The sequence below is a fragment of the Zalophus californianus genome, chromosome 10 (genome assembly GCF_009762305.2).
Source record: "Zalophus californianus isolate mZalCal1 chromosome 10, mZalCal1.pri.v2, whole genome shotgun sequence".
In the NCBI taxonomy this organism is placed as follows: Eukaryota; Metazoa; Chordata; class Mammalia; order Carnivora; family Otariidae; genus Zalophus; species Zalophus californianus.
The window spans coordinates 97,259,776-97,272,007 of NC_045604.1; the positions used below are offsets into that span (position 1 = coordinate 97,259,776).

Genomic DNA, 12,232 nt, shown 5'->3' on the forward strand with positions numbered 1-12,232 from the left:
AAGTGAAAGAGAAGCTGTGTAGACTCGTCTGTTGTCAAATGCCTCTGACAGCTGACCCATTACAGTTCCAGAACTTTTGTACATACGTCTGTTTTCGACCTTGGCCACAGGGCTAACCATGGGTAGCACTGGAGGAGTTACCGAATGGTAAATGAGGGGATATTCCACGGTGACTCTGAGGCAGAAAGGATAAAGCGGGGAGCCTGCTGCCCTAGGACCAGGCAGTAAAGTAGAGCTTTACTTGGCCTCTGTGGCATTTACATCTGTAGCTTAGCTCTGCATGTGCTTCCAGGCTGGAAGTAGGAAAAACACACAAGTACAAGTTGGCTTTTCATATATTGTGTATAAAAAGAGATTCAGATTTGGGGTTAGTTGGCTGGAACTGCCAGGGACTCTATTTGGGGCTGCTGTTGGGGAAGACACCTCAACTTTTCTCCAGGTCGACCACCAGGTAGGGGTGGGTGTTCTTCAGGGCCTGAAGGAGCAGATCTTTGCAGGTCTTGTCCCAGGCTGGAGCAAAGCTGAGGAGCTTCCTCATCTTCATTGGGTTGGTGGACTCTGCCCGCACTGCCCCGTACTGCTCCTCTGACAGGACCTTCCCGTACAGGGCGTCCAGCACCCCATCCACGTCTGTGACACGCGTGATGAGGGCTGCCCGGTGCTGGTCCACAAAGTGCAATCCTACGGGCAGAATGGAGGCGAGCAGCTGAGCCAGTTCCCAGGGTGGATACTGGGGTCTGTTCCAGCTGAGCTCTGCTTTCTTCAGAAATTGCTCTGTAACCCTAAGGGGTGGGGCTCAAGGTGGGCAGCCCACCCACACTACAGATAAGGTGGAATGAGTGTAACTTTGTTTCTCTCTCCCTCCCACCAGCCCTGTACCCCCCAACCAGGTGTGGCCCAAGGGGTACGTCTGTGGGTGGGAAGGGTAGGCCCAAGCTTGCTCCCTTTGTTCCTGGCTCCGGGGGACAGCTCCAGGCTGTGCAGGGGTGTTGTGGGGTGTGGCTGAGAGGTTGGCAGTGAAGGCCTCGCTTGGCTTGGCCGCCATCTTTTAAGAAGCCTGGATCTCAGCAGGTGCCCCTCAAATAGGTGTGGCCCAAGTGGTGTGTGGGTGGGTAGGAAGGGTAGGCCCAATCTTGCTTTCCCGGAGCTGCTGGGTGTGGGACACAGCTCCAGGCTGTGCTGGGGTGTGCTGGGGTGTGGCAGGAGAGGTGGGGAGTGAAGTCCTCACCTGGCTTGATTGCAGTCTGGTGATCCTGGATCCCACCAGGCCCTGGAGTGGGACCTATAAGGAAATCAGTCAGGTGGTCCCCTTCCCTTCCATTATCATAGCTCCAGTCTCTCTGGGGTCAGGGGCCCCTTGGTCCGGAAGCCAAGTTCAGGGCGAAGCACAGGAAACCCTTCCCAGCGGGAGGACCTTTTGTAATTTTTAGAGGGTAGGAGGAACTGAAAGCAAAAGAGCCCAAGGGGCAAACGTTGGGGTGGGGGCTGGTGTGGTGAGGGGTTAGAGGAGGCCCTTGCAGAGCGTGGAGGGGGTGTGCTCACCTTTGCGCGTCATCTCCTGCAGCTGCTCGGCTGTCTCTTGCATGCCAATCTCACGCAGCACGACCGCGGTGAGCTCTGTGCTGTACTCTTCCAGATAGAAAGAGACGAGCTTGTCTGTGAGGTCCATGGCGTCCATGGACATCAGTGTCCCCCGAGGGATGCGCCCATAGCCTTCACGCAGCGGCACTGAAAGTAGCTTCAGCTTGAACTTCTTGAACTCGTCTGCAGTCAGGTTCTCCAGCGCGTCCAGGATGGCGTCGCGAGTGCGCCCCATGGCTCTGGGGTCCTCTGCCGCTGTTGCTCACCCGGGATGTCTGCAGACCAGGAAGTCTGCTCCAGGGCGGGACCTGGAACTCCCCGCCTTCGCCCGATTCCCGCCTTCGCCCCGGCCCATTGCCTGGTGGCATAGGGCGCCCCAACCATTCCATTGGTTCCCACCCACCAAGGTCTCCAGACTCACTAGCCTGGCCATCAGGGGGCGCCGGGATTGCGTCCTCCAGCTGATGTGTGAGGTGGGACCTGGGAGATGGCAGAGGGGCTCATGGGGTAGTGCCTCCATCTCCAGGCTTGCAGTAACTAGCACAGACCAGAACCTGGTTTATTGAAAGTGTAAAGGTTTAGAATCTTGAAATTCTAGAACACTAAAATGTCCACATATCCCTGAATCTTAGCATCCACTCTCACAATGTCATAGAATCTTAGAATCCTAACAACCAGAACCATGTAGCTTACCAAATTTCACACACAGAGAAGAAAAGATGTAAAAAAAGGGTAGAGGGGCACCTGGGTGGCTAAGTTGGTTAAGGGTCTGCCTTCAGCTCAGGTCATGTTCCCAGGGTCCTGGGATCGAGCCCTGCATCAGTCTCCCTGCTCAGCAAGGAATCTGCTTATCCCTCTCCCTCCACCCCTCACTCCTGCTCATGCTCTCTCTCAAAACCTTAAAAAAAAAGTGTACTTTCTCTGTGCCTCAGTTAACTTATCTGTAAAATGGGATCATAATACTCATGCACTTAGTAAATATTCCAGCGTAACATGGGCTACCTGATGGCCTCTGAAACCTTGCCAGACACTTCTGTGACAGCCAGGATTTGGTCCCAGGAGCTGAATTTCTGGGGAATTGTTGATGAGACACTTGTAATGAATGGTTGAGAAACTTCTTGATGGAGGGAAAGTCATGGGTGCAGAGTCACCCTGGGCCCAGTGGGCTTGACCTAGAAGAGCAAGTGAAAGGTGGCATGAGTAGTCATTGGAGCCCAAGCTGTGCCCAGAATCCTTAACTTGCCTTTAACATGTCTGGGAAGGGCCTGCTGGTCTGGCCCCCGTGGACCTCACCAGCCTTGTCTTGTGCCACACCCTGTTCTCCATCTGTCTCTGAGTTTCAACCACATGGCCTCTCAGTTCCTCAAATGTGCCACACTCCCTTGCTTCTCCAAGCCTTTTTTTTTTTTTTAGTTTTGCTTTTTAAAGATTTTATTTCAGAGAGAGAGAGAGCATGAGTGGGGGACAGGCAAAAGGAGAAGCAGACTCCCTGCTGAGCAGGAAGCCTGATATGGGATTCGATCCCAAGACCCTGGGGTCATGACCCCAGCCGAAGGTAGATGCTTAACCGACTGAGCCACGCAGGTGCCCCTCTCTAAGCCTTTCAACGTGTTCCCTTGATCTGGAAATTTCTTCCCTCACTTTTTGCCTGGTAAATTCTTGAAACTTTAGGTTTCCAGTTAAATGTCACTTCCTCTGGCCAACCAGGTTTAGAATCCCTCCCAGACTAGTTCATAACACCTGCTCTCATAGCAATTGTGACTGAATTGTGACTATATGGATTTGTTTAGCATCAGTCTTCCCTGCCGGTCTGTAAGTCATGCCTGTCCAGATCGTTGTTGCATCCACAGCATCCAGAACAGCGCTTGGCCTATGGTGGTGGTTCAAGAAATCTTTGTGGAACCAGTAATGAATGAAGGGGCCTTGTGGGAAATGAATCATGAGCAACTCTTAACTATAGAGAACAAACAGGGTTGATGGAGGGAGATGGGTATTAAGGAGGGCATGTGTTATGATGAGCACTGGGCATTATATGTAAATGATGAACCACTGAACTCTACTCCTGAAACCAATATTGAACTGTATGCAACTAACTAGAATCTAAATTAAAAAAAAAACAACAATGAAGGCACCTTGTGGTTCAACGGAGGATACCAGAGGCAGCTGCCAGGAGCTGGAAGACTGGGCTTGAAGCTGTCCAGTGTCTAGTTTGAATCTGGGCTCTCCTTCCTAGGTGGTTATTGGGAATCCTTCATTTTTCCATTTCAGCTGGGTTGTAACAATCACCATTCCTTTTACTGATGTGATCCTGACATACACATTTATTTATTCATTTATTGAACATCCATCACCCAGCTGTGAGCTCGGTGAAGGCAGGGACCTTGTGTGTCTTGTTCATTGTTGAATCCCCAGCATCAAGACAGTGCTTGATCCCTAGGAGGTGCTCAGTGAAGATTTGCTAAATGAAGGAATAAATGAGGCCGTGTCACCTGCAGCATGTTGTATTCAAGAGCTTCCAGCAAGGGTAGTGGCGGGGCTCACTCCCCATCCTTGTGCATGTTGCCTCATGTGGTCTAGGTATATTATGTGTCAACGGCCTCACCATGGGTGACACTTGTGGTCCAATAACTAGTGTTCCTTGGCTTATGGCTGTTTATTATTGTGCCTTTTCACTGGTCTTTATCCTTTTACAATCTCTGATTCATTTTGTACACTGTGGCCAAAAGGCTACATCTTCCTAGCCCACACATTGATCTTACCCCTTCCTGCTCAGAAACCTGTGACTCTCCAGTGCCCTCAGAATCAAGTCCAAGCTCCTTGGCTTGGTCTTCAAGATTCTTGCCAACCTCCTCAGCTACACCTTCGACCCTGTTGGCCTCTGGACTTCTCTCCACAAGTGGCACCTGTTCTTTGCTTGGCCTCTTTAAAGTCCCTTCTGGTTGCCTTGATGAGTTACTGCTTGTCCCAACATCCATCAGGAGTCACTTTTTCGAAGAAATAATAAAAATTTGAGCGCCCTCTTTAGGCTGTGATCTTTTACATGCATTATTTCGAAGCCTGACAACAATCCCTGTGGGACAGGGTCTAGTAGCCTTATTTTACCAATGAGAAGACTGAGGCTCAGAGAGGTTGAGGGACTTGTCGAAGGTCATATAGCTGAGGGGATCATATGGCTTGTCTGTCTGGATTCTGAATTTGTCTTCTGTCTACTCTTCCCTGTTGACTTTTCTGTCCTCTGTGCAAAATGAATTATTCCTTTACACGCCTGCAGGATGCCTTTACGATGCTTTTATCATACAGTGTGTCTGTTCACTCTGTTTTCCCACCAGACTGAGAGCTCCTTGAGGACCCTCTGTGATCCACAGCACCCACCACAGGGCTTGGCATAACTCCAGCCATTATAAGCCTTTATGGAATGACAAAAGAATCCTAGAATCTAGAATAATAAAAACCTGCTCTTTTCACATTGGTAGAATCTTACATGCTTTAAAAAAAAAAAGATTTTAGGGGAGGCTGGGGGGCCAGTCGTTGGGAGTCTGCCTTCGGCTCGGGTCATGATCCCAGGGTCCTGGGATTGAGCCCCACATCGGACTCCTTGCTCTGCGGGAAGTCTGCTTCTCCCTCTCCCATTCCCCCTGCTTGTGTTCCCTCTCTTGCTGTGTCTCTCTCAAATAAATACATAAAATCTTTTTTTTAAGATTTTATTTATTTATTCATGAGAGACAGAGGGGGAGAGAGAGAGAGAGAAGCAAGAGGGAGAAGCAGGCTCCCAAGGAGCAGGGAGCCTGATGCGGGACTCGATCCCAGGACCCTGGGATCATGACCTGAGCCGAAGGCAGACGCTTAACAATCTGAGCCACCCAGGTGCCCTAAATACATAAAATCTTAAAAAAAAAAAAGATTTTATTTATTTATTTTAGAGGGAGAGAGTGAGTGTGCATGAGCAGGGGTGAGGGGAGGAGCAGAGGGAGAGACAGGGGTAAGAATCTCAAGCAGACTCAAGCCCATGTGGTGCTCCATCCATGATCCTGAGATCATGAGCTGAGCCGAAACCAAGAGTTAGATGCTTAACCAACTGAGCCACCCAGGTGCCCCAGTACTTTGGGTTTTTGAGTCATGGAATTTTAAAAATGATTGCCTGACTCAACCCCCACATAGAGCAGGGACCCCCTAACCACATGGCCATATTTCTGTATCTCTTGAACCCTTGTTTGGATGGGATGGCCTTGGCTTTAAGTAAACTCAATGTAATGTATTTCAATGGAACTCGTGGGACTGTGGGAAATTGTGCCTGGGGGAATGTGTGTCATCACTAGGAGGAGAAGGTGGGCTTCTCCTTACAGCTGGCTTCCTGGGGGCAATGGGGCTGAAGATGTGTGACATGGCACAAGGGTCATGTGCCCTTCCCTTGTTCCTGCATGTCACCACCCAAGACCCTTTTGGGCCCAGCTTGTCCCTGGCATCCAACCCCAGTCACATTTCTGCTCACACATATTCAGACTGGGACATGGAAGATCCAGGCTGTGATTTTCATCCGACATCTCAGAGCACGTGCTGGCCCTGTGGTGTGATGTCATAGGGAGGCAAGGGACAAGGGACGGGAGAATAGCTATTCTTTTCATGGAACTGGAAGCCTCACCAGCCGGTGGTTTTAGGATTCACCTCAGTTAGAAGAAGTGACACTTTTTGGAGGGTGGATGTGCTCTATGAGCATATTGTAGACTCTGAACTCAGAAGGGAACATAGGTTTTGGAGAATCTATTTTATTCTATTTTTTAAAAATTAATTTTTTAGAGAGAGAGAGAGCATGTGAGTGAGGTGGGGAGAGGGACAGAAAGAGGGAGAGAGAGAGTTTTTTTGTTTGTTTTGTTTTAAAGATTTTATTTATTTGACAGAGAGAGACAGAGCGAGAGAGGGAACACAAGCAGGGGGAGTGGGAGAGGGAGAAGCAGGCTTCCCGCCGAGCAGGGAGCCCGATGCGGGGCTCGATCCCAGGACCCTGGGATCATGACCTGAGCTGAAGGCAGATGCTTAATGACTGAGCCAGCTAGGCGCCCCTGGAGAGAAAGAATCTTAAGCAGGCTCCATGCCCATCGTGGAGCCTACACGGGGCTCGATTTCACCATCCTGAGATCATGGCCTGAGCCAAAATCAAGAGTCAGAGGCTTAATGGACTGAGCCACCCAGGTGCCCCTATTTTATTCTAAATAGATGTATTAAGGATCTACTAGACGCCCACCCACATGATCAGTGCTGGTGGGAGACAGTAATAGTAGTAATAATAGCTTCCATTCTTTAGAATTTACTGTGTTCTAGGCTCTGTGCTAAGCAGTTAACATGCATAATCTCATTTAAACCTCCCGACATCCCTGTGAGTGTGTGTATTTATCTCACCTTACAGAGGAGAAAACTGAGATTTTCAGAAATTACTCTGGAAGCCAACAATGGTAGTAAATGAAGAAACACAGATTGAACCATCTGACCCCCAGGCCCAAATTCCAACCACCATCCTAAATGTCCTACTTTCCTTAAAAATTGACAAATGGCTTGAAGCGGTTATGTATATGGAAATTTATGCCTCCTCCAGACTGTCCACAAACATCTTAGGAAGGTAGATGTTAAGAGAGTAGTAATGTTAACACTAACCTCCTCCTCTTTGCAGAGAGCTCTAGAACTTGCATTCAGAAGATTGTGGAATAGTGGGAAAAGCAGGAGATGAGTGGTGTCAGACCCACTCAGATTCGATTCCCAGATCCTCTTAGCTGTGTGATGTAGGGAGGTCACAGCCCCTCCCTGCGGTCTGCATTCTGTAACATGAATGTGCTCACCGCATCAGCCTGTAGGGAATCAGGACCCCAAAAAGGGCAATGACTTGGCCAAAGTCCCCAGGGATGTAGAGGCAGAGTCTACTTGTTCTTGGACACTGCCAGGGTGATTTCCATCTCGGGAGGTGGGGAATAGGAGGTTTGGGCAGCTCTCCGGGAAGCCATGATAATCCCTTCTCCCTCAACACCTCCTTTTCTGGGGGGAGTGCTCAGAGCTGCGAACTTTGATCCCTGGCAAGGAAAGAAACTTCAGGTCTTACCTCAGGCCCACCTTTGCCCCTGGACTAGAACCAGGGATCTTGGTGGTGGTAAGATGCCTCCTGGGTGTGATTCTCCCCACCCAACCAAAGTAACCCTTGATCACTGGAACCAGATTGCTGCTTCTGCAGCCAAGACCATAGATTGTCAGAACATTGGGCAAGCCACTTAATCTCATTCCTCATGGCCCCCTTGTAAAACAGGAACAATGGTGGGTTGTTACAAGGTTATAAATGAGGTTATGAGGTTATAAATGGATTAAGAATGGTGAAATGCTTGGAACAGGCCTGGCATATTGTAGGTGATTTTGTCATTGTTAAAGTTTCTGAGCCTTAGCTTCCCAGTCTCTGAAGTAGGGATGATGTTATTGACTTTACAGGGTTATAGGGATGATTCCTTGGAATACTTAGTAATAATAATTGTAATAACATCAATAGCCAACATTTATTGAACATTTCCTATGGGCTTGGCATTGTTCTAAGAATTTTGTATGAATTAGCTTGTTGAATCCTCATAACAATCCAAGAATCTGTTTTTTTTTTTTTTAAGATTTATTTATTTATTTGAGAGAGTGCGTGAGTGAGTGAGCGGGGGTGGGGGTTTGTGAAGGGGCAGAAGGAGATGGAGAATCTTCAGCAGACTCCTCCCTGAGAGCACAGCCCGATGCGGGGCTTGGTTTCATGACCCCGAGATCATGACCTGAGCTGAAACCAAGAGTTGAACGCTCAACCAACTGAGCCACCAAGGTGCCCCAATCCAAGAGTCTTTTTTTTTCTTTTTAATATTTTATTGATTTATTTGACAGAGAGAGAGAGCGCAAGCAGGGGGAGTGGCAGGCAGAGGGAGAAGGAGAATCAGGCTCCCCGCTGAGCAAGGACCTCAATGCGGGACCCTGGGATCATGACCTGAGCTGAAGGCAAACCCTTAACCAACTGAGCCACCCAGGCGCCCCCCAATCTAAGAGTCTTAATAAAAATCCTTACATGATTCCCATTTTACAAATAAGAAAATCAGGTTAAGTGACTTGCCCAAAGTCACAGGAGGAAAGAGCAGAGTCAAGATTTGAGCCTGGTGGTGGCAGTCACTGCCTCCTAAGCCCCTGGGTGCCAACACACTGTCCCTGGTGTTTATTTAGTATAATGTCTAGTTTCATCCTCATAACAACCCGACAGGGATGGTATTGTTATCCTACTTATCTTCATGTTGTAGCGGAAGATGCTGGAGTCCAGAGAGGTAGGTGATCTTCCTGGTGGTACCCAACACAAGTTTGTGACATCAGCATTCAGGTCCTTCCTGGTGGTACCCAACACGAGTTTGTGACATCAGCATTCAGGTCCTGCTTTTGCTCTGGCCCTGACTGGAGGATTTCTGCCTTCTTTCTGCATTTATCCCATACAAGGAGCTCTCACCTTCCATGGCATTTATGACTTCAGCCACTGGGAAGCTCTCCCTTAGGACAAGCCAGAATCTGCTCCTTCTGAGCTCTGGCTGCAGGGACTTCACAGAGCTCCATCGTATCGTAGGGTTAGCATCACAGGTCCTTACTTTCTCCTCCAGATATGTTCCCTCCAACCTGCTGTAGACAATCAATGTCCCTCCCATGGGTCAGAGGTCAGATCTGGCCCACCCACAGAGAGATTGAATTGACTGTCACCTCCTTGTCCTGAGCACCCACTCTTATTGACCAAAATCTTCAGCCTCAGCCTGGCAGTAATGGAAACTCCAGGTGAGATTGACATTCAGGATGATGACTTTTTGAGTGGAAGTAAAGTGGTTTGTGGTTTCAGAGACCAGCTCCAGATATGCTCTCATCCTCACACCCTCCTGTTTGGGGAAATCCAACTTCCCTGGGTTTCTCAGGGTTCTGGTAAAAAGCCTTAGTAGCTTCCTGAGACTTTTCTTTCCTTTTTTTTTTTTTTTAAAGATTTTATTTATTTATTTGACAGAGAGAGACACAGTGAGAGAGGGAACACAAGTAGGGGGAGTGGGGGAGAGAGAGACGCAGGCCTCCCGCCGAGCAGGGAGCCCGATGTGGGGCTTGATCCCAGGACCCTGGGATCATGACCTGAGCCGAAGGCAGACGCTTAACGACTGAGCCACCCAGGCGCCCCTTCCTGAGACTTCAATGCTGTAGTCATTTGTGTAGTCAATTGCTCTGATCCAAAAGAATAATAAAACTTATCTCTTCCTGAGAGGCCTAGATGATGATAGCCTGTACAAGGTTCCTAGGTTAAGCCCAAAGGTGCCAGGAAGCCTGGGGCAGCTTCCTAAGTGGGCCAGGATGCAACATGGAAGAGCTTCAAGTGTTTTAGAAGAAATGAGCCGCAGAACTTGGAGACAAGTCCAAAGGCTTGTAATATTTAGGGTTTACTTATTTTTTTGAGATGCAACTCATTGTTTATCTGGATATTGCTTTGGGATTTAACAAACTATTAAAAGGAATGGGAGGGGGTGGGAGGGATGGAGTGGCTGGGTGATGGACACGGGGAGGGTATGAGTTGTGAGCACTGTGAATTGTGTAAGACTGATGAATCACAGACCTGTACCCCTGAAACAAACAATACATTATATGTTAACAACAACAACAACAACAAAAAACCAAACCAAACCAAACCAAGACAAAACGAAAAGCAAGCATGGGTTGGGAGGGAGGGTTGGAGAAGGTACCAGGAAAAAAAAAAAAAAGAATGGGAGTTTCAGTTCATAAATATAACTTTTTTATATAAATACAAGAATACTCTGCTTAAAATAACTGAGTTCTTCCACCACCCCAAATTCTGCATTTTCCTAGGATTTTGATCAAGCACATGAGAGCAAATCTATATTTAATCAACAAGGCTTAATAAGACAATCTTTAATATTAATCTAAGATCATGGAGATTATAGAGCTGTGCTGTCCCATTTGATAGCTACTATAAACATGTGGCTCTTGAGCACTTGAAATGAGGCGTCTGAAATGAGATGTGCCCTCAGTGTAATATACACACCTGATTTCAAAGACTTAGTATGAAAAGAGGAATGTAAAATATTTCGTTAATAATTTAAGTAAGCTCTACGCCCAGCATGGGGCTTGAATTCATGACCCCGAGATCAGGAGTTGCATGGTCTACCGACTGAGCCAGTCAGATGCCCCACATTAATAATTTTCCTATTGGTTACATGTCAAATGATAATATTTTGGCTCCACTTGGTTAAATAAAATATATTTGTGAAATTAAAAAAAAATAATAAAACCAAAGACTTGAGCTGAAATGTGTAGGGAGCTATCTGGCTCCTGGGGAGATTTATTTACTTGCCGAAGAGTTGGAGTAAGAAGATCTTTAAGCGGGGGAGAGGGGCAGTTGCTTTCTCCTCCTTAATAATCAGGGAAAGGAATTCTTCCTTGTTGCTCCTATCTAGGGTGTCTGGCTACCGTCATGGGCCAGTTAACTTGGCTCTCATCCCATCATCCTAGGGCACAGGGAGCCAGACATTTACTATTTCCTGGGAGAGATTTAGTAAGTCTGTCTCTGATCCAGAACACCTCATGTGCACATCTGGGATAAAATTAATAAAAATGAACATTAAAAACTCAAGAGAGAGGCTAAAAGAGAGTCCAAAGGGGGAGATAAAACTGAAACATAAGCAGAAACTCAGATTAAGACCGGACAAATCCAGGGAAAGGCTGAGAGAAAGTGTGGCTGAGAGGCCAAAAGAGAAAGGTCCGGTGAATCTGTGTGTTTATTCATTCACTGAGTATTTATTGAGCACCTGCAGTGCGCACACGCTTTATTCTAAATTGGAGACAAGCAGGGTACAAAATTTATATTCTGGTAGGAGGAATCGGTCGAAAAAACCAGTCAGTAAAATTTTGCTTGTCAGATGGTAATAAATGTTACAGGGGAAAACAGAGCGGCGGGAGGGAGATATGAGATTTAAAATCGGGGAGTTAGGCAAAGCCTCACTGAGAGTAGGATGGAAACCATGTCCGAGAGAGTGTTCCAGGCCGAGGGGCCAGCAAGCCCAAAGGCCAAGGCTGGAGTGAGCAGGTGGGGAAGGTAGAGAGGAGAATGAGATCAGCTTCAGCAGGTCCTTGTAGGCCACAGTGAGGACTTTGGTTTTCATTCTGAATGCAATTTAAACTGAGTTTTGAAGGCTAAGCATGTAAAAGCCCAAAGCTCTCGGGACAGAATCAACTTCTGGGCTGCAGGCTGTGGATTCAGTTCCTTCATTTATCCAACTGTCCCTCTATCAATCATTTCCCAAGCACTTAGGGAGGCCCACTCTGCCCCAGGGCCTGTGCTGGGCACTGGAGAGACCGGCAGGGAAAAGACCTTCCCCTCACCTCTGGAGGAAGAAGATCTTTCAGGGTAGTCTGAGGTCCTGTCCTCCTGCAGATGGAGCTCATACGGTCACTGTGATCTCGGAGAGCTATAAACTTGGGGAATTAAGTGGGTGACAAACTGGAGAGGGGCCACAGGCAGGGACGGGGGAGGCTGGAGAGTGTGGAATGGGGGGGTGGGGGGGAAAGGAGAGACTCCTCCCAAACGTGTTTCTGTCTTTTCTGTGGTATGAGAGGCCCCATCTCC

General features: G+C 48.0%; 1 protein-coding gene across 1 annotated transcript; it reads right to left on the bottom strand.

Moving 5' to 3' along the window:
* Window positions 1-317: 317 nt before the first annotated feature.
* PYCARD (PYD and CARD domain containing) lies at window positions 318-1,839 on the bottom strand. Its single transcript, XM_027612253.1, has 3 exons — window positions 1,543-1,839; window positions 1,229-1,282; window positions 318-681 (listed from the first exon to the last, which is right to left on the bottom strand). Exons 1-3 carry the CDS (start codon window positions 1,814-1,816, stop codon window positions 425-427), a joined length of 585 nt encoding a protein of 194 aa, XP_027468054.1. The 5' UTR covers window positions 1,817-1,839; the 3' UTR covers window positions 318-424.
* Window positions 1,840-12,232: the final 10,393 nt, after the last annotated feature.

Excerpts from the sequence above, each read along its gene's own strand:
- PYCARD (XM_027612253.1), bottom strand. The coding sequence starts at position 1,816 with ATGGGGCGCACTCGCGACGCCATCCTGGACGCGCTGGAGAACCTGACT. Across the intron at positions 1,283-1,542 it reads GCAGGAGATGACGCGCAAAG|GTCCCACTCCAGGGCCTGGT; the intron begins GTGAGCACACCC and ends ATTTCCTTATAG. Across the intron at positions 682-1,228 it reads CCAGACTGCAATCAAGCCAG|GATTGCACTTTGTGGACCAG; the intron begins GTGAGGACTTCA and ends TTCTGCCCGTAG.